Raw genomic sequence first — 22440 nt, forward strand, 5'->3', positions numbered from 1 at the left:
TGTTTACTCCAATATCATGGCCACGGTCACATTGCACTGGCCGAGTGCTTCGCTAATTTCACTCCATTTCTATGCTTCATTTGTACGCAAAAGACGCTTCACGGTTTTAATGAATGGCATTTGATGTCTTCTGTTACCCAGTGGTGCGCGCTCATTAATTTGAAACATTATATCTTTCTATATCATTTCTACACTAAACTAGCGCCGTGCTATGCACTCACAGCAATGGCGCATGCTCGAGAATATTTACGTCTGCGAGGTCTCGCCGTTTTACAGAAAAGCCACACTTGTTTTGCTCGGGCGGCTCGGACTCACGTGATTGGCTGACGAGCTTTTGTCGACCAATCCCGTTTGTGTTATACAAGAATTCCTCCAATGACGCAGCTCAAGCCCAAATCCATTCTGATGCTTTCTTTTCCTCAACGTTTGGTCCGCTTGGCACGGCCAAATGCAAAATGGCTTCAAGTAGTAGCGATGTCAACGAAGATCGCGTGAAACTATGTGTTAGCCAGGCAAGCAGCGTGTCTGATTTGGCTGCTGAAATAACAACACCAGCAGAGGAGTTGAAAGGAAATCATCTGAAGAAACGTGAACAGCACAGCTGCCGAAATTTTCCTGGTTTACCACCGAGCAGGGCGTTCCGCAGCTACTCGGGGACAGATTCAATGTCTGAAAAGCATGAACAAAGTGAAAAATTAAGCAGATCCACGTCCAACTGTGATATGGAAAGCCATAAAGGTAAATGTCGCCGGACAACTGTGCTTGTGTTTGTGCTGGCGCTCTTGTGCGTTTGCCCTATCAAAAGGCCTATTTCAAGTCGCGACCACATGCAGTTATTTCGTTTTGTTGTTATTCACTTTTGTGCAGCGTCTACTTGATTCCACGCAGCTCATTCGGTGTGGGACCACTGTACAAAATGATGGAACCGGCGCCGTGCTGTTTTTAGCATTAGATGCATTGACACCTAGGGTTCTATCGGTGCATCAGTGAAGTTATCCTAGCTCAAAACAATATGTGAATCTATCTTTTAGCTGTCGCTGTCAACGTTGTGGTAGTGTTCAAAAATTGGCGCCTCATGTAAAAGTGCATGGCATGTTGGAGTGAACCAAGAAGTCTGAATGACTATGGGCTGGACAGGGGTACCTTAGGCTAGTCAGCTGAACATGAACCTTTTGCAGAGACTATCGTCATTAATTGTGGTTGAATTAACTTGGGAGGCGTACATGATATTGAATACAGTTCCGACATAAGGACTTCCACTAAAACGGTATACATATTTTGCGCTTGTATCTTTAATTTGTTTCGAGATGGAATATTTTGCATTGCCAACACGGTGAAATGTTTCAGAATGATCATGGTTTCATTGGAATGACCCAGTATGCTGAATTGGCTACGAAGGGTAAAAGGTGTGTTTGCACATGGTCGTTTTTTTTTTAAATAGGTGTCTTCGGTCTTTAAGCTCAGTGTTTCTAAGGACTAGATATTTTGTTGTTCAGATCTGTTGTTTCAAAATGAAATCGCACCTTAATTAAATGCCAATTTAAAGAGCAGCACAATTTGACTCGTTTACCCATTTATGCGCACAAAGGCACGTCATGCATAGCATCAACACGAGAGGGAAATGTAACATTGTGAACATTGCAAGTTATTCCTAATGTCGAAATGTAGACACTGTCTGGTATTACACCTTTGCTGAATTCTCGACGTTCCGTCTGTGCAGGATAGGTCAGGTAGGTTCTCTCTCAGATTTCGTTGGGCAAAACGAGACAGTCGGCAGTTGTGCTGACCACCACCGGAGGTTGACTTTGGTCTTTTTGGCATATCTCTATCACGCCTTTCTATTCCACTGCAGGCATTGCAAAGGCAAAGGTCGCCGATTCTCCCGTGGGACCCCCGTCACCGATGGAGCAGTGCAGCAGTGCGCAAAAGAACGCTTGTAGTGCCGGCGGAAAGCTGTGTGACATCGGCCGGCCCCCTTCAGTGACGCCCAACCACAAGACTCCCTTAAGTGTGCACGTGCAGGTGAACGGCTTATGTAACGGAGACACGTCGTCCTCCAAAGAGAGCAAGAGTGACTTAAAGTTTGACTCCAAGAAGGCATCCTCCAAGGCGAAAGAGACTGCCGTTAAGGAGGCACCTAAGAGAGAGGAGGCCAAAGTGGAGAAGAGTGATGAGGAGAAAAGTTCTAGTCAGAAAGAAAGCAAAATCCACAAGGGTGAAAATGGACCAAAGAAGTGTTCCATCGAAAAGAGCAAACTGTCCGAACCCCCAGACAAGAAAGCCAAAGTAGAAGACTCTGGTGGTGGCTCTCAGGTACGTAAAGAGCGTATATTGTACATAATGTGTTGTACAGGGCGCGACAAAAGTTTACGGAGCGCGTGAGTAGGTGTATTTTCTCCTCGGTGCGACACCCTAGTGGCAAGCGGAAGCGGGCTTGTTCAGAGTGGTGGAGGAGTGCGCCGGAAGCAACACCAATTCAGCGAAGTTTCTGGAGATTCTGCAACGTTGAGGAAACCCCGCTTTGCCATTCCGAAGCTGCTGTTGCAACTTTTTGTTAACTCCAGTCTTTCAGAATATTGTTTGGGTCTTTGTGAGGCTTAAAGGGACTATCGCATCCGGAAACGTATGTATGAGACCGGTACGGTAATGTTCGTCGGCGCTTCACAGTCAACTCGGCCAAGTTTCTCTTCCGAAAACAGCTTACATATAGGGCCTGACTTTTTATGGTTAAACCCGTATCCGCCCGATATTTACCCCCCGAACGAAATGTGTAAAAGTCGGGTTTAACCCGAATCTACCCGAAAACATAAGGGTCGCGTGGCACACTCATAAGCGTGCAATAAAATAAAGTTTGATAACATTGCTAAACATCAGTTCCATGTTAAGACAAATTTTTATTAAACAAAAAAAAATCACCCGAATTCCTGACGACAGAATATGCCGTAACAGGATTTAACCCGAATACACCCGAATTTTCGAATGAAAAATATCACCCGATATTTACCCCCGAATTTGGCCAAAAATAAAACCCGAAAAAGTCAGGCCCTACTTACATACCAAATAAAAGAGTCTTAAAGGTTTGCACTCCCTCTGGAGCACACACCATGATGACGTAAGCCAGGCACATGAATGAGAACGCAGCGCAGGCGATTGTCTCCGCTAGGCCGTCTGCTTAACATTGGCACTGCAATAGACTAAATGGAAAGTCCTCAGTCAATACGCCGACTTTCGCTTACTTGTAGGAGCTCTGACGATGCCACGTGGAGCACAGTGTTCCTGGCTGCACGAACAGGACCAACGCTAACACATTCCACAACCTATCGCAGAATCTCTGAACTGCCGTCCAACCGCCTGCCGGGCGGTCGCCGAAGGCTCTCCGACTGCTCCCTGATTGGCCTTGTCTGAGTGACGTTTTCTCCGATTTCCAGAGGGGCAATTTGGGAATACTCTCAACATATGTCGTCTTCTCTTGCCATGCATTGCATCAAATTGCACAGGAACTATTCCACTGATTCGCGTCGGATTGTCAGCGTTATTGTCGGTGGAGAGCGAGGGGTAAAATGGCGCTATAGTTTTGGAATCGACCATGATGGATGCGATAGTCTCTTTCAATGTTGCGTTTGTCTAATTGTTCATTTAGCCTCTGGAATTTTCGTTGCTATTACAAGGTTGGCATTGCTTATCCGTCTGCTGCGTTCCTGTCCCGTCTTCGCACTCGATCCGTTCAAGACATTGTGGAAAGCAGTTTTCTTGAAAACTTTCTTATCATTTGTAGATGGACTATACGCGAGCGAAGTTGAATGTAGACCTACGTGTAAATAGAAGGATACAGGGTGTCTACCGACCTGGAAAACAGGGAATTGTCAGGGAATTTGAATGTGACTGGAAAAGTCAGGGAATTATAAGGGAATTTGCCAAAGAGGCAGGTGAAGTCAGGGAAAATCGCAGACAAGCGCTGTGCATCACCAGTGCTCATGAGTGGTTGAGCGGCCATGCCGCATCAACGTTGCCGCAAGTAGCAGTTCGCCAACATAACAACCTCAGAGGCAGAAAGGTAGAGCAGTCTTACCAATTTCTCAATAAATGGTCTGTTTTATGAAGGATCTGTATCAAAACGTAGCAGCAGGTACCAAGTTCCTTTTTGCTTTGGTCCGGGAATTTGCTCGAAATAGTCGGTGAAAACCTGGAAAATTCTGGGAATTTGAAGGCTGCAGTTTGGTAGACACCCTGGATATCCTTTTTGTCTCGTGATTGGCCAAGGCTGGTTACATCAGCGCAGCACTCTGTCGAGACATAATTTGAAATCGTTGCGTATCAGTTACCTGTTTCTGTTACACAAAAGCTGCACACGCATACAAAAAAAAGGCTGACCCGTGAATCTTCTACATTCCCAGACACTAGTCCGAAGAACACGTTTAGAATCCTTCGTTTCCGAACCCCAAATCCTCGTTTATACGTTGCCACCTTCTCTCCCAAACTGTCCTAACCAGGCAGGTGTACCGGTGAACAAATCCTCGACCACTGAGGGTTGCGCTTAATTACCGTACAATGTTCTTTCAGGAGAAGAAGGAATCGAAACACAAGTCCTCTTCATCCCCATCGTCATCATCATCGAGCAGCAGACGTAGCGGCGAGGGAATGTGCGCACGCTGCAAGCGCAAGTGTGCCGTGCAACGCAACGTGGGCATTCAGTGCAAGAAGGAGCGCCACAAGGACATCCCTTCCGCGCCCGCTGGGAGCAGCATGGCCCAACTGCCCAGGTTCCCCGCAACCACCGAGTTTGCTCACCTCAAATTTGGCCGCTTCATGCGCACGGAAGTGTACCCCAATGGTGGCGCGTCTGTGCTCCATCTCTACTGGGACGAAATATCGCACCTCGACGCAGCCGACATGAATAGGCTGGCGAAAGATTTTCTTAAGGTAAGCAGCGTGGGTACATAGTGCATGCGTGTAGAGCCTCGGTGTCTTAGGTTTAAACCCAATAAGACCCATTTTACCCTCGATTTGTGTCACCATCACCATGAGTGAAACCTGGTGAAACCAGAGAAGCGAACTCTGCCACTTATACCCTGATGTTTTAGGGTTAAACCCGAATTTGCACCCCGAATTGAGGTTCACCTATCTAGGGTTAAACCCGATTTCTACCCGCAAAACTGCACCTAGGCTAGGCCCCTCAAGGCATCGACATACTAGTTTCTCACAAAATATGCGACTGCCCCTTACTTCTGGCACTCTGGATAAACGGTACAGTGAACATTTATTCTACAATAATGCCCGATTTCTCCCCGAACTCAGTCTGATGGTAATTTTTCTGCCCGAATTTGCATGAATTTTCGACATCAATTTAATGACCCGATTTCTACCCCCCGCATTTGGAAAAATATAAAACCCGAAAACTTCATGGTCTACTTATACGGGCACTCTGCGCTAGAGCACTGCACGGGTCGCATTCTTAGGCCCAGGCCCGGCCCGGGCCCAAAGAATTTGTGTTTCCAATCCCGGCCCGAGCCGGAGAAATTTACAGGCTGCCAGCCAAATTTACAGCCAAGTATAGCTGGTTGTAAACGTTGACCGTGGCTAACTAACAGTGGGATAAGACATGTGAAAAGGGTGGAAGGAAAAAATTTTGGTAGGTTTGTAACTCGTAATTAATATCAACAAAACACTCAGTGCAGGGACAGGTATGTACACAAAGAACACGACGACGCAGCACTGAACCAAATAACTTTATTCTAATTACGGGGGCTAATTACTTTAATTACTTTAGCAGCCCCACATGGCAACAGTCCCCATACTGTAGAGTCTACAGTATGGGGACTGTCGCCGTGTGGGGCTGCTAAAGTTAGTGTACGCACAATACGCAGAAAAAGGTACCAACGTTTGGGCAACAAGGTAAGGTGTGCGTTAAGTACACCAGTAAATATGGTGTAGAATAATGTCTCGCTTATCTGGACGCCTCGGAACCCACCCTATATCGTTCAGATAGTGAGGATGAGTACGGTTTCTTGCTTCAGCGCTTCCCTCGTTCCTAAGGAACGTCGTAGTCTTCGTGCTTTCCGACATCAATGCACGGTGCATCTTTAGCTCAGGCTCAAAGGCTGGAAATACTTTCGGGTGATTTGGATTGCCAATGCCCGCATATAAACTCCATTATAAGCAAGACACATAAACAACACAACATGAAGGCACAAAACACTATCAAAAACACGATCGCTCAGGTTTGCCTATCATTCTTTCTTTCTCTTTTTCCACCTTTATTCTCTCTTTCTCTTTCTTTAGCCACGAGCTAGCCTGCATCTACGTCATTATATTTCGCATATATACTGTTTTGGGCCTAGTAAAAACCAGACATCTCTTGCGCTTATAAGGAGCCATCAGTACTGTCTTGCTGGATGCCACGAAACATCTCTTGTGCATTAATTCATCGGATGCGTCTCTGTTGCTTCTTTCTTTTGCTCAGTGGCATTGCCGCTTGAGACAAGTTGACTCTCCTATAGATGCCGTCACTGCAGTTATCTGAAAGATCTAGAACACGCCCTTCTTCATTGCCCGCACTACCAACCTTCTCGATCCAGACTTTCAGTGTCTCTAAGTCAGCTCCTTTAAAAAAGAGGCATTTTTTTTTAAATGGCAAATTGCACAGTCTGTCTGTCTTTTGTTGAGCACTCGGACCTAGTGGAGGCTAGGTGACCTAACGAGCGATTTTTTTGTCTTCTTACATTTTCTCTTCTTAGATGTAACAAAGAGAACCATAATAAATGCCGATGACGTAGAGCCCGGCATGTGGTCCGGGGTCGAAAGCTGTGGTAGCCTGAAGGCTGAATCGCATGGCATGAAGAACTAGAACGAACTCTGCCCGAATGGAAATTGGGATCAAACCTTTTTCGGGGCATCACCGCTTGCTACCGAACTGAAAGCAAAAGTTTGGCCAAAGACTTCCGACCTTGGGGGCACATCACCTTTCAGCCGTCCGGCTCAATGAGATGTTCCCTGTATTGATAGGAGGAGAAGTCGCAGTCATTGTTGCTATGGTTCTCCTTCCGGCTGAATAGCCAATGGGTGCTTGCCACTTCTTCAATTTACGACAAGACTTCGATTTTGGAACACAAAATCTGTCCTTGCCGGATCCGACCAATTTTGGCACAAAACTACGGTGGACGAAAAAGGTTTGGTCCCGAATTCGGTTCAGAAAGAATCTGGATGGGTTTCGTCCAATGCGGTTCATGCTTGAGTCTGGGCCGGGCCGCCGGGTCCCAGAGCGACCCATTTCAATCTCCATCGCAAATACATAAGCAGCAGTAGGACAGTAGTCCAAGCAAAAGCAATTTTTGTCCAACGCTATTTGAACGCCTCAAGTAGCCCAAAAACATCAAATAGTACCACTAGCCATCCTCCACTGCATGTTTGACAGTAGCCAATCCCTCACTATTTGAGAACAAACTAGCGCCGTCCAAGGTTCCTTTATAATAACGAAGCATCATTGCCCTAGTTGTTGGTAACGCTTCCTCAACTCTGTTGAGATATGACGGAGGAGATGTTTCTGTCTGTCCTTTGCGCATATCTTCCCAGACACTGGGAAATGTTGCCAACAACTACCCTACAACAGCTTGCTTGCTTGCATTTTGTTTTTGTGTTCTGTCATTGCTCTGCTCGCTTTACCAATGTTATCAACACAAAATCAATACACAATTTACTGTTGTTCCTGTAACATACATGCTGTAAAATGCATATTGAAGCATTATAACTAGGGCCTGACTTTTTTGGGTTATATTTTTTAACAAAATCAGGGGGGGGGGGAGGTAAATATCGGGTTATATTTTGCTTCAAGAATTCGGGTGTAATCGCATTGAACTGAACCTGATTCAACCCAATTCTGGTTGAATTGGATTGGACCAGGATTGGATCTTTGGTTACTCGGCATAATACACATGACACAGCAGTAGACACAGAGTATCGACATTTAGTCCATGCATCTATGAGGTGGCATGGTATGTGTTTTGACAATTTGTATCAGGGTATTTATGCATTTACAACACAGTTTCCAAAGTTTAATAATACCTAAAAGTTAAGTTTTATGGTTAAAGTTAAGTAATAACTTTAGATCCCCTGGTTAGAAGAGGGTTAAACCCTGTTTCTTCAGATTTTAATCGGGAGGTAAATATCGGGCATAATCGAGTATAACCCTAAAAAGTCAGGCCCTAATTATAACTAGTGCGTTTTGTGCCCAAGGTAGTTGAAACAAGCCTGAAGTTATTGTGCGTTATGCATTCATTCTTATTTCTGCTTTGTAGGAAACATTCTCCGAGGAGCCTGTTGGTGTGGCCAAATACGTGATGGGCATTGTGCATGGGGCAGCCCAGGAACTACCAGACTTTGTGGAGCACTTTGCAGAGCACCACCCCAACCTGGTAGTGAAATGTGGCATCTTAGGGAGGCAGTCCGACATTGAGACAACCTCCATGGCAAAGTTTCAACAAATGGTAAGGGATGAGCACATGTCATATTCAAACAAATAAGGTGAAGGTAACTGCGTGCGCAAAATTCTGCAATGGGATCTTAGCGAACCCCCCAAAGGTGCGTGGGCTGGCCTTTGTGCCATCTGTTGCCCCTTAGAGGGAACAGTCTGGAGCCGTCTTTGTATCGGACTTTAAGTTACTTGATACTTAAGTAAAATGTCATTCACCAGAGTTCTGAAGCTTTTGAGGTAAACAAGAAAAAAGGATAGGAATAAAAGTTTTGGAAGCACGAGCTAACGTACCTTGGTGGGCATCACAAGGGAGGTGAGGTATTTGAGGAGATTTGTAAAATGGGTAATCTGCAATTTTTATCTTGAATTGGTTGATTGATTGGGTTGCAAAGCAAACACCGTGTCTGGTGAGGACGTCTTGACGCTGTTGCTTACGCTGCGGAATTGGCAAGTATCACATCACAGTAGTGAGCACAATGACCCTAATCCATGACCGCATCGAAGATGGAAACCGCCATGGCATTTTCCTCACTTGTCTTTGAGGATGATGTATTACTATTTCATATTCCCATATTCTAAAATCTGTTGGGGCGATTCCACACCAAATGATCCAGCAGTGCTGCTCGACCCAGATATCAGGCCAGTTTGAGCTGAAATATGTACTAATAACCAAGCTGTTCCATAGAAAAGTGGTCTGAAATTAACGATAAAAGATGGAAGTCACTGACAAGGTTAGCCAGCTGTAGGACTAGAACCCACATCTTCTGGATTACCGGTCCAGGGCTCTACCAAATTGATTCCAAATTTTCAATCTTTCATCGTTAATTTCTTAGGCAGTTTGAGGTTTTGTATGTACGTATTTGTCCTTTCTATGTTCTTCCAGCCTCAGAACATCAGTTCTTTCATGGTCTGAAATATTGGGCATGGCGTTCAGCAGTGATGATTTTCCCTGAAAAATCAGAACGCTCAATATCTTTGACTAAAAAAAATTTGTTCGCAGCTGTATACCATCGTTTTATGCCTCTAAGGTTCCAATCAAAGCACTTAATAGCATAATAGTTGGTTATTGGAACAAACTTTTGCCCACTGTAATATTGTATCTTGAGTTTAAAGGCTGGCTCGCATGGTGCGTATTTCATGCATGAAAGTTGCGTTTATATGCATGCGTAAGATTCCATATGGTGCAGCTGATAGTGCACTCACTATAGCAGATACAGGCGATGTGCAAGATGACTGGCATGCAGCCGAGTGCCAAACGAGGTCAACCGTTTCGGGAGAGCGGCTCTAGTTCTAACAGTAAACCTGGAATAAGGAGGCGTATTCTACAATAATGCCCGCTGTCAGTTCGTGTAAATAAGTGGCTGAATTATTGAAATAGTACCTCTTGTGTTTACAACTGCCCTAACACTTAGAATAACTTGCCAATAACAACGTTTTATTTGTTTCCTGAGAAGGCGTGGGACCGAGAACGGTGGCAGAGATGAATTCCTGCCATAAAGCAGCAATAGTGAATTGCTGAAGTAGTCAAAGTCCTGTGAATACACTCTCATGTTTTTGGTATCTGTGGTGCGTCATGTGCAGAGAGTGTCTCAGTGTTTTCACCTCCTCCGAATTCAATTTCTGACTTGAGTGCATGGACAGGTGGGTGGTTCACCTCCGTAATCATGTTTGGAACTAATATCAATCTGGTGCGACCCTCCCTCTTTATGTGGATGGGTGTATCATTATGAATCTGATCTACATCTGCTAAGATCTGCCTAGCTGAGCGCACATTTGTGAATCACGTGCTGTTTTGCTGAGGGCCTACTCCACACTTGCTCTTTTGCGGTGCTGGAGCTGTGTTGCTCATCGTTGTTGCTCATCATTCACAAATGTGTATTAGATGCTGCTTTGCAAGTAGAGCTCGCTGATCTGCAGGCCGACGTCTTACTAAAATATTAGCTAATTTCTCACGGCGACAGACATTGCTTACACCATACTTGCAAGGTGTTTGTACATTTTGAGTGTTGAGTAGTTGGAAAGAGTACAACTGACAACACCTGACAGGAACACAACTGAATGCAGTTCACAGTTGAAACAGCCCTGTCGATGGTGGAGAGCTTATTATTAGGAAAGCTGCCATAATTATTTTTTACTGTTTCATAATTTTATAGAGAAATACCTTGCAGCTGAAACCATTTTCTGGAAAAAGTACCAAATAGTGTAAACTCCTACGTCTTTTATACACAGTTGTAGAGCCCTGTAGGGCTCGCTTGCAATATGAGGTGAAAATTCGCTATGCTGTCTTATACAGTGCTGCTTTGTCTATGACAGCATTGAAGAAGCGTTGCATGGTGGCACTTACACGTATGTCAACTGCGTATATGCTGAAATTTTCTGAGGCGTGGATTTTCACCCACAACCACGTCGTCTTCCATGCGGCACGAAACATCGTGGACATGCCCACTCTCGTGCAATTTTTCTAATTTCGAAGAATTCCTGATTGCAAATTACACACGTCTTATCTAATATAAAGCCACCCTACCGAAACGTTTATATACTAGACATGTATGCTATTGCGCAAGAGTCGTCTGCAACTGTCTCGCTTGCTGCCCGCACAATTGGAGCATTTCTCTGCCAGGGGTACAAACAGCAGTGCCCCTACAGGCCCTGCTCACTGCCTATAGTGCGTGATTCAGTGCATCAGAGCAGATTTGATTAGTGATGGACGAAACAATTCAGTTTAGTGAATCAGTTCATTCAGTTCAGTTCAGTCTAATGAATCCTTCAAAAGAATTGTTAATTCGTTCATTGACCCTGTCATTAGTGACGTCATATCGTCACGTGACAAATAGTTACATCATAGTGTCACGCGTCTGCCAGCGCCGTAACAAGCCATATATGAGACGCACGAGTGACGCCCGGATTGCTTTGTTGTTCTTTGTTCATTTTCTGCGCTGAGCATTCAGTTATTTTCGCACATTGGAAAGACTACATTTTTTATAGGGATGTACCAACCGAATCCGCAAAACCTCGAATCCTCGGGAGGGATTCGAGATTCGGGAATCCGAATCCCAGTGCCCAAAACAGAGAATTGAATCTTTCGAATCCACCAACCACGTTTGCTTGTGTCGTTTTAGAGTTGGTGCCTCCGGGGTCTGCCGAAAGCCTGATTGGCCGGCGGATGTGTTCTCGTTTGTTTGTTTGTTTATGTTGCTCTGGACTGAAAAGGTTCAGGCCGGAAGTCTTACATTACAAGTTTAAAAGTAGCATGTTTTTGCTTTTGACTGTTTCTTAGTTCTATAGAAACAATTCAGACTCGAGAATTTATGTATTCCCTGTAGTCGGTGAACAACATGTCGAATAAATTACATTTAAGAAGAAGTATATGGGTATGTTTTCTTCTGAAAGTGAACTACGTGTATTATTTAGTTTGTTTTTCATATATCATGTTCTGCTTCAAAACACTTTTCAGTAGAAGCGTTTTTTTTCCCCCTAGCTTTTTACACTTTTTTTAAGTAAAGGATTCGAAAGATTCGGGGATTCGGATTCGGAAAATTCTGGATTCATCCCATAGCTAATTTTTTATAACACTGTTATAAATCCTGGCACTGTTAACTTACAAAATGTTTGTGCACAGTATGCGCCTGTGCCACCCTTCTTGAATTTTGCGAGAACAAACAAACAAGATTGACAAATCTACTTGTCAGAACGTTGTGGGGTCAACGCTGTTTATCTTGGGGGGAGATTTTGCCATGACTTCTGAGTACTTTTATCAGATTTAATTTGCAAGGCATTGAATTTTCCCAATTGAACTCAGAAATTTGTCATGTCAACCTGACTTTTGTTTTTACAGAAACGGAAAGAGCATGCAAAATTTAACCCATTTCATTGCAATATGCAATCCCTACTATACTTTGGTAATGGCAGGAAAAAAAAAAACTGAGAAAATCATTGTTTCAAGGCGAGCAAATTGAATCGCCTCAAATTGCTGTTGCTGCGCTCAGATCTCGTAAAGAAATGATGCGAGGAGACCATGCACCTGCCCTTTCGCTTTTACTTTTCCAAGCTGCTGCTGCTAACGGCAGCATTGTTGCAACGCAAAGTTATCTGAAATAAGAGCGAGAAGGAAACATGAAGGGGCGGGTGACCGTTTTGATTCGGCCGCATCTTGCATTAACTTGACGGAGAACTGAGCGTGGCCAACAATTTGCATGCCTCGAAATGACGGTTTTGGCTCTCTTTTTTTTTAAATGTACTTTTGTATTTATTTTTATGTATTTTTAACATATTTTTATGTATTTTTAACGTATTTATTTATTTTTGTATTTTTATGAATTTTCCAATGCAATGGGGTACATCTGACGTGCCCCTTCTGTTTGTGTAAAAAAAAGCATGAAGTTGACTTGGCAAATTTCGGAGGTCAATTGGGCAAAATTAAATTTCTTGCTAATTAAATTTGGTAAAAACACCAGAAGTAATGGCAAAATCTCGCCCGCAATAAATAGCATTGATCCCATAATGTTCAGGCAATGAAAGAAGGAAGTCACTGATAAGGTTAGGCAGCTGTAGGAAAAGGTTACCAAAAAGGCTAGCTGTCCTACAGCTGGCTAACCTTTTCAGTGACCTCCTTCTTTCATTGCTCTTAGGCAGTCGAGGCTTGTGTGTGTTGTGTTGTCCTTTCTTCTGTGTTCCAACCTCAGAACATCAATTCCCATCATGTTCAGACAAGTTGGTTTTCGAATATGATTTTTATCACGTGAGGCAAAACACCGTGCATGTGTTATTTATTTTATTTTTTTCTACCGCATGTTTTAATTGCGCTGTCATAACTCACTCGAGTGGAGTGGGTTATGACAGTGAAATGAAAATTCTATTTTTTTTACTCATATCCGCAAGGAGCAAATCATATTGTGCTTCGCCTTGAGGGTATGAGTAAATAAGTAGGATGTTCTTAATGTTGATGGCCATGACTGGGTTAGCTATTACTATGGACTGCTATAACTCTGGATTGGCAGGCAGGTACAGCTTGGGACAGAAGTTTACGGAACACGCATCTGCGTATTTCTTCATCGGAGTGGCCCCCTGCTAGCGATCAGCAAGAGATCGAATAAGAAACGGGTGGCCGGCTATTCCACCCATCTCTCAGTATGTGTGTCCACTCCTGTTTGCTGATAGGTTGTCACTCCATTGGAGAAATGCGACACCTGTCCCAAGCCGTACAAGGTGATAGTGAAGTGCATTATGCCTTTCAGACAGATTACTAATTCATATTAAACTTATGTTCAAGAATTACATAGGATTACGTGCCTATGTACTACTTTTCTTAACTTTTAACCTGAATTTCTGGATTTAAAAAAATCCATCTCTAACCTTGTCGTCCATTATTCTTTCCGGCGTTCTAGGTTGAGCGCACATACAGTAATGGCACCTTCCGTTCTGGCCCGTTGCACCAGATGAGTCTTGTGGGCACGGTGCACGAAGAAGTGGGCAGCTACTTCCCAGAATTCCTGGCTCTGCTCGAACAGAGTGCATTTCTACGGCTTACAATGCCCTGGGGTCCACTGTCTGCTGTGAAGATGGAATCTCCTCAGGTTTGTGCCTTCTCTTTGTTGGATGGTTCATGATTGTTGGATCAAAGCCATCCAAAAGATTTTCTGTTTCCGGCGCATTACGAAAGGACATCACTTGACGTGAGAACTAACACAAAAGAATTCTCTGTACGCAGTATTTTTCTTGGAATAAAACGCCCCCGAACATCGACGCTCGCGTTCCCGCTCGACTCGCTTTGCAGGAAGAAAACGAGGACGAGGTGAAGGATTGTGATGTCATTGAGGTTACAAGAGAGACCGCGCTCCAATCGGGGGTCGGCGCTTTTCACTTTTGTTTTAAAATTATTTTTTGTTTCTGCTCCTAGTTCTCTCTCTCCGTAGCAGGCGGTGGTTCGTGAAACAAGCAAACCAGTTAGCGGGTTGCACCGCGATGACGTCAGAGCGACTCTGGTGGCAACTGGTGACTCTTCATTCGTGTTTAATTTCTCCTACCGGTTTATCGTTGTTGTTTCTGCTACCTCTCTACTGACGAGGGTACGCAGTCGGTGTAAGAGGGAAAAGCGAATGAGCTCCTAGAACTAATTCGCTGGGCGAATGCCATTCGATTTCTTCGTGTGACACGGAACGAATGTCATTCGCTGGGAATGACATCCAGTTTCCTGTGTGACAGGGGTATATGATTCTTTTGACGATGCAATGTGTATATTCTGATCGTGACATACTAGATTATAACGACTCTGTCATAGGCACCCCTTCCGAGCGCCACATTTGGAAGCTAGCGGTGGCGATACTCATCGGCCCAATTATTGCTTCCTCAATTTCCGCAATACTTTGTACTTCAGCTTACCTCAGTATTTTTGTACAAGCGGTGGATGTCCCATGGGAGACACTCCTTTCTAAAGTTGATTATCATCATCATTCTGCGCGTTTTCATAGGAGCTGTTGCTGTCGTCTGCTACGGTCGTCGTACGTCAGCTTCTGCGCGTTCAAAATTGAAATTGCCATTGTCCAATCATGATGTAGATCTTGCGGACCGATGAGTAGCACCCCTAGTGGATCGTGCGGACGGGCTCCTCATAGGGTTTGCTGATTATGACTAGAGCCAGAAGATTTCGGGAAATATTTTTTTCTAAATTCGGGGGCTAAAAATCGGGTAAATAAATATGTGCACTAAATTCGTGCAAATTCGGGTGAAAAAACTTCCAGTACGCTAAATTCGGGGTGAAATCGGGCTCAGTTACTCAAACTAACTGTAGTGGTTTGGTACAAACGGTGATGTAACTGAATTTTGCTGCCAAACAAGTAAATTAGTACGTTCCTGCAGACATCCCAGTGAGGGCAATTTGCCGGGTAAAAATCGGGTTTCACCCTAAAGAGGCAACCTTCGATTCAGGGTGCAAATTCGGGGAAGAATCGGGTAAAACTCTAAAACTTCAGGCTCTAATTATGACATGGTTGTTATAATCTAGTAGGTCGTGGTTCTGATAGGCCTTCCCAGTTCCTATTGTAATCTATGCAGATAATAATTCTAGTACCTCTCCTCCTGTCTTGCCTTTTTCAGGAAAGCAATGACGGGCCCATCTTGTGGGTGCGACCCGGTGAGCAGCTGGTGCCGACAGCAGAGATGGCAGGCCGATCCCCCAGCAAGCAGCAGCAGCAGAGGCGCAGTGAACTGCGCAAACTCCAGTACCTGCCCAGGGTGAGCGAGCCCAGGGAAACTCTCTTCGAGGATCGTACCAAATGCCACGCGGACCACGTGGGGCAGGGCTTCGATCGTCTCACCACAGCTGCAGTTGGGGTCCTCAAGGCTGTCCGCACCTCCAATAGGTGAGATGTTGGGAGCAGACCTTTTTTTTCCTGTGTCGTAATTTCGGGGCACAATCCAAGGATAGGGTTGCCACCAGGCCGGTATTATACCGGCACGGCCGGTTATTTGCTCGCTCTGCCGGTTGCCGGTAGGAAGATGATACCGGCACCCTTTTGCCGGCATTTGTGGCTCAACACCTTTCATAGGGACTTTTACAGGGTTTTCCTTTCAACTTTCCACTACAGCTTGAATAAATCTGGAGCACAGACTCAACTCCGTAGTCAACAGTCGTTTTCTTAGTTATTCATTATTATTATCGTTGTTGTCTCGAGCGAGTACGCTGGTTCCTTCTTTCTCTCTCTCTGTATACTCTCCGCCCCTCACCCACTTTTCCATTCCAGCAAACATTTCCTCCTTTCCCTCTATTCCACCTCCTCTCCCTCAGCCGGTATTTTTCACTACGAAAGGTGGCAACCCTATCCAAGGATTGTGTTGAGGAATGGTTCCGATGCCATGCTGCAGCTTATACACCTTTGAGGCAGTGCTAATATGACTAGGAGCAGCTAGGAACTCTCACATACCTGGACATTCTATGTAATTTGAAACCTGACTTTTTTTCCTTCTTTTTTTTTGTGTGTGTGTGTGTACAAGTTGCAGCTTATTTGAGGGTGTGGCATATATGTAGGGCCTTGTGCTTTAGGTTTGAACCCGGTAAAACCCATTTTTACCCCCGATTTGCATCATCGTCACTTAGGGTACTAAAACCTAGAACTCCCCAAAAGTGAACTTGCCAAAGTGAGAGAATGCTATGCACTGTGCAATGAGCACAGCTGTTAAGGATCTTGCCATTCGTCCAAAATGTTTCTTTATATTCCACCTGAAAATTTGCTTTTCCACGCAATACACAGGGTGTTTCACCTAAGGTGACAAAAAATTAAAACTGGCGACGTACTCGCCGGCAGATTGTCGGACTTTCGGCATTTACCTTCTGGAAACTTTTGCCATCATTGAGGAAGGCTTTGGACAATTTTTAATTGTGGTAAATTTATTTTTTGCAATTGAACTTTGAAAATTGCCAAGCGAACCTCATTCTTTTTTAACAGAAATATGATGTCCTCCACGGATAACCGCAGACCCAACAAAAATTATGCACAGTATCGAAACAGAAATAGTCGAAAAAAAAATGTAAAAATTAACTAAAGAAGAACTGAAGTCCACGTATACAATTGGTTTTAAGCCGGATAAAATCCAGCTGAAAGGGTTCCAGCTGGATCCATTAAGACTGGTTTCAGCTGGACACATCTGAGCTGGTCTATGCTGGGATTTGTTCCATAAGCTAGCTTAGATGAAACCACCTGAGTTTCCAAATGGTTCCAGATTGTGGTTTTCGACTGGGATGCCTTCTAAAAATTTGCTAGTCATGCTGGATCAATGACATAACACTTCGACTGGACAAATATGACTTGAAGAGTTGCTCTGTAATTGTGTTGCTATTTTAGGCACATAATTGTGAATTGCACAGGCGAATACGTTCTGCAACGAGCATATCACTGACAGGATTTCAGTTTAGTTACACAAACGCCTGCTAGCTTCTTCGAGCATTCATCAACATAATTTTGCGTGCATTTGCACACAAAATGCACTTAATGCACAAAGAAGCATTTGCATGCAGAGAGCAGACCTGATTTAATGTTTTATGTGGAGTAATTTTTTTTTACTGCACCTCCAGTGCCTTTGCAGTAACTGATGAAAGAGTTGAAAAGTGTAGGCCCCATATCAAAATTATTGTATGCACCGTAATTATTTATTAGTACACCAAGTTACAGCCTTGAGTGGTGGCAAAATGTAAACTATCAGTGTTCATAATTATAAGAACTGAAGGCACTGCTTTTCCACACTTTTCGTGGTGCATCGGAACATAAGAGCAGAGTTCGAGGTAACTCGTTACTGTAACTAAGTTCCTTTTTTTGGTAACTTGTAACTTAATTCGGTACTTTTGCGCCGTGGTAACTTTCAGAGGAACTCATTTCGTTTTCAGGTAACTTTGCCAAAGTAACTTAAACTAAGTTCCAAGTTACTTTTAATTCGCTTTTCACTCGCGTCCACTTATTTTCTTGCTTTCTCTCCGGTTCTTTCATGGCATTTTAGGCCATAAAACGTGATATTCAATCAGTGACAGTATTCTATTCAGGAAGTAAGAACCGCTGCCATTGAAATGAAGCTGAACTATTGTGCGCCCACATGTACTAAGATGCAAAGCGTTCAAATTGTTGGACATAAACCAAAACGATCTAAGCATGTTGCACTCCTCCGGAGGCACCTCAAGGTCGAACTCAACTCCTCACACGCCCAGCAACTGTGTAGTGCTATTTTGTGTACGAAGTAACTTGGAAGTGACTCGTTCTATTTTCTAAGTAACTCCGTAACTGCGAGTTACATTTCAGGCTGAAGAATTTTGTTATTAACTTAGTTACATTTTTCACACGGTAACTTAACTCGTAACGAGTTCTTTTTGACGGGTAACTTCTCGATCTATGCATAAGTGAGCTGACGGTACAATATATCACCAACACCACCATAATGACAGTCATCTTGCCAATAAAGAAGAATTTATTGTTTGAGCACAATTCCTACATTTGTATGAAAATAAAACAAATGGCGTCTCAATTTCAGCACCGACGTCAATCGTATTACGAAAGACGTGGTAGCATTCCATGCGGGTGACTTCAATGTCCTGGTTGAAAAGCTACAGCTCGACCTGCATGAGCCCCCTGTGTCACAGGTATGTATAAACGATCACTACAAAAAGCCTTAAAATGTCATGTGACATAAAATTGTAGTTCATCGATGTTCTGGGGATCCCTTGTGTTTGAGGGTTAAACCCACTAAACCTGGGGCCGTGCAAGTATTCATGCCGAATACGTCATGTATTCCATATGTAATTCGAATGGTATTTTTCAAAAATATCTCAACATTTTTTTAGTCATTGGTCACTCGCTGTAACAACATGGGCATCTGGCATTTCCCATTTCTACGGGCTAAATTTGGCCGATCTTCGGTTCCGATGTGTGCTATACTGGCATGAATCCAATCCAATCTGGTAAAATCCAAAACTTCCATGGCAAACATTTGTTTACGGTTTAGAGCATAGTTTTATATGTAACTGGAGATTGGCACCTCGTATGTGCTTTATTTGGCTGTGCAACGTGAAACGACACAAGGTTCTGACCTAATATTTTATTAGTAAATGGGTCGCTCATGATCTCAGTTGTCTCGCGACGTAAGACCCTCAATTATTTATTAGTAGTAAATGGTGTATAAAGTGCTAACAGTGCAGCATGTTTTTCTACCTCCAACACAACTTATCAATTGTGACAACACATGTCATGTTCAAGAGTTACTTAGAAGCACTCCTCTAGGTAACGTTTCTTTTCTGTTTTGGTTCAGACGTACAGTAGACGTAGTAAAAGTTTTCCGAAGTTATCCTCTTCCGAAATTACTGAAGTTTACCGTATATTTGAGACTCAGAGTCAAGTTAATCAAAATTCAAACAAATCTGGAATTTTTGTTTTGCCTGCTATGTTTCTTATATATTAAAAAGCTGGATAATTCAGACTCTACCTTCCCTTAATTCAAACTTGTCACCCACTCGTAGAATTTCCCTACCAACAAAAAATGAAAAAATGTGCTCACACTTTGACAAGCTGTTCGAGTGCTGACAGGCCATCCATTCTTAGAGCCTGAAGAAATATTTTCTTCTAAATTCGGGGGATAAAAATTGGGTAAATAAACATCTGCTCGAAATTCATGCGAATTCGGGTTGAAGAACTTCTAGTATGTTATATTCAACAAGTATGTTATATGTTCTATTTATTCTATTTATTCTATTTATATAGAATATAATGACCCTAATATAATGACCGGTAATATAATGACTCTAATCTCACCGTCTCTCTCCGTCTTGGTGTGTGCGGGCACGCGATAGAGACGGTAATGAGCGGAAGAGGTGCTCTGGTATTCACCGGGAGCAAGAAGTCCACCTGTGAACGTCAATATCCAGGTGGTCAGAAAGCATCGCCTGTCTTTTGGCCTATGCCAAAGATGTTTGTGGAAAAGAAAAAAGAAACATGCATGGGACCAACTATCTCGGACATTGCCCTTTGAACAGCAGTGTTACCCAGCGGGTGCCGTGGTAGTTAACAAAATTGTCACATGCGTGCCTACTAATTTCGAGCAGCTCACTCCGCATGTAGTAATGATTTTTTCTCCGTTTCATTTTCTGGAGCTATAAAGAGGTCCCCAAAATTTTTCGGGTTTCCCTGGAAGTTTGCTTGGTCCGGCTCTCTGGAAACTCGTTATCCCGACGAAGAGGGACGACTTCCGAGGTGTCCGGATAATCGAGACACGACTCTACTGAAATGCCGACCTCAACTTCAACAAGGTGTCTACCAACCTGGAAAACCTGGAAAACAGGGAATTTTGATGTGACTGGAAAAGTCAGGGGATTGTCAGGGAATTTGGCCAAAAAGCAGCTGAAGTCAGGGAAAATCGCAGACAAGTGCTGTGATGATGCGCGGCGAATCGTGAGTGCCGACCGGTGGTTGAGCGGCGATGCCGCAGCAACGTTCCCGCGAGTAGCAATTCGCCAGTACGGCAAGCTCTGAGGCAGAAAAGTAGGATATCCTCACTAATACGTAATAAATGGTCTGCTTTATGACGGATCTGTATCAAAACGTAGGAGCAGGCACCAAGTTCCCTTTTGTTTCTGGCAGGGAATTTGCATAAAATAGTCAGGGAAAATCTGGAAAAGTCAGGGAATTTGATGGCTGTAGTTTGGTGGACACCCTGTTCAAGTGAGGATGTCGATGATGTTAGTAAGTTGTTTAGTAGAGTTGGAGACTCATCGACAATCGAGACTAATGTGATGCCGCTGTTGGATAGTTCAGCAGCGTTAGCATCATCTTCGACACCGACAACATTTAATAAAAGGTAAACAGGCAGCAGTGATGAGGATGTCGTTGCTGCACCCCCGTCAACAGGGGCAATCCTTGCTGTGGTGACTACACTGATGATGCACTCGCTGAAATTCGCCGGAATATGTGTTTGTGCATTGTTTCAGCGAAACAGACACGTATACGCTCGACTCGCGAGCGGACAGCAGTGCTGGGACTTTTGAATAATCGGTCAAAAATGAAGACGCAAAAGTGTTACGACAGACCTTTTCTACTCAGAGGAATGGAAAATGAAGAATCATGGCAATCCAGAAGATGTGGGTTCGAGTCCTACAGCTGGCTAACCTTTTCAGTGACTTTCATCTTTCATCGTTAATTTCGTAGACAAATTGAGGCTTTGTATGTATTTGTCCCTTCTATGTTGTTCCAGCCTCAGAACATCAGTTCTTTCATGAAGAATCATTGTCTATTTTCTTGCCAATATTTTAGTTAATTGAATTCTTTTAATACGAATTTCGGATGATACCAATATTTTTCATCACCCCAAGACAGAGATTCGCTGGTTGGGCAAACATAGTCCGAAATATCGAGTGAAGGGTCTGTACGGTGTCGGAAATTTTCTATGGGGCCCATGGCCGTTTCGCAAACAAGTCCGAATAATCGAGCATGTCGGGAAAAATCGGGGTCCGAAAAATCAGTCGGCGACTGACGATTATTTTTTTTTAAAGTCATTTTGAATGTCGTAAGTGAAGGCTTTTGAAATAAAGTGGATTTATGCCGTTCACTAAAAATTTGGACTGCCTGATAATACACCTCTTTCACAACGGCTTATGCGCATAACCTTGAGTGCGCCAGAGAAGATTATCCTCGTGTTCAGTAGATGGTGCTGGATGGGGACTACAGAAGTGAGGACTAGATGGGGCACTGCTCGAATCGTGCAAGCTCATCGGTCCCGCTCCGGACCGGTTTTGGTTCTTTGTGCTACCCACGTGGGTTTGTTTTGGCATGTGCCGAGGGTGGTTCACTGGAGAGCTGATAGGATACGATGCAAATGTGAAAAAGGTCCATTCTGACTGATTTCGTGCCTCCTAGAAGTCCGAAAAATTAGTTTGCGACTGTATTTTACTTTTACTCCACATTGGTATGAGCAAAATCCCATGATGCGTACATGGATATTGGAGCACGTGAAACCAACACCGACATCGTATTGTTGGATGTTAACATCATCTATGATCAGTTTCCATTATTGGACATCAACATTGTGTCCCATCATTGCCCACCATTGTGCATGAACATCTTCTCCAATGATTTGGCTTCAACATGGCCCACCACATAACTGTCCATCATTCAACATTACATCGTGTCATAGCCCATCACTCAACATTAGAAACTTTATTTTAACGATGATTAAATAGGTGTCTCATCACCACATTATGGTCACATCATGCCATAGCTCATCACTCAACGTCACATCATTGTGCATGATGTGATGGTGAGTAATGTCTATGATGGCTATCATGGATGCATGTGCACACGTATAATTTTGGCAACATTGTGGCGCATCGTAATATATGTTGCATACAACACGTGCAATCCATTCATACAGCCGAACACATGGTTTTGGAACAAGCCAGGGTGAGGAGGAAAGCGGTGCGCCATCCTACCTGTCCCCAAGTGTTTGTC

The 22440-nt window shown here is 43.8% G+C and overlaps 1 protein-coding gene across 1 annotated transcript in view; it reads left to right on the forward strand.

Moving 5' to 3' along the window:
- The first annotated feature begins 412 nt into the window (after window positions 1-412).
- LOC135400211 (uncharacterized) overlaps window positions 413-22440 on the forward strand; it is a 28650-nt gene continuing 6622 nt past the window's right edge. The window contains exons 1-7 of the mRNA XM_064631969.1: window positions 413-738; window positions 1853-2313; window positions 4561-4920; window positions 8292-8480; window positions 13852-14040; window positions 15560-15825; window positions 18479-18587. Coding sequence (XP_064488039.1) covers window positions 456-738; window positions 1853-2313; window positions 4561-4920; window positions 8292-8480; window positions 13852-14040; window positions 15560-15825; window positions 18479-18587 — 1857 coding nt within the window. The 5' untranslated portion in view covers window positions 413-455. The remainder of the gene's footprint in view (window positions 739-1852; window positions 2314-4560; window positions 4921-8291; window positions 8481-13851; window positions 14041-15559; window positions 15826-18478; window positions 18588-22440) is intronic.

This window comes from Ornithodoros turicata, chromosome 7 (genome assembly GCF_037126465.1).
Source record: "Ornithodoros turicata isolate Travis chromosome 7, ASM3712646v1, whole genome shotgun sequence".
In the NCBI taxonomy this organism is placed as follows: Eukaryota; Metazoa; Arthropoda; class Arachnida; order Ixodida; family Argasidae; genus Ornithodoros; species Ornithodoros turicata.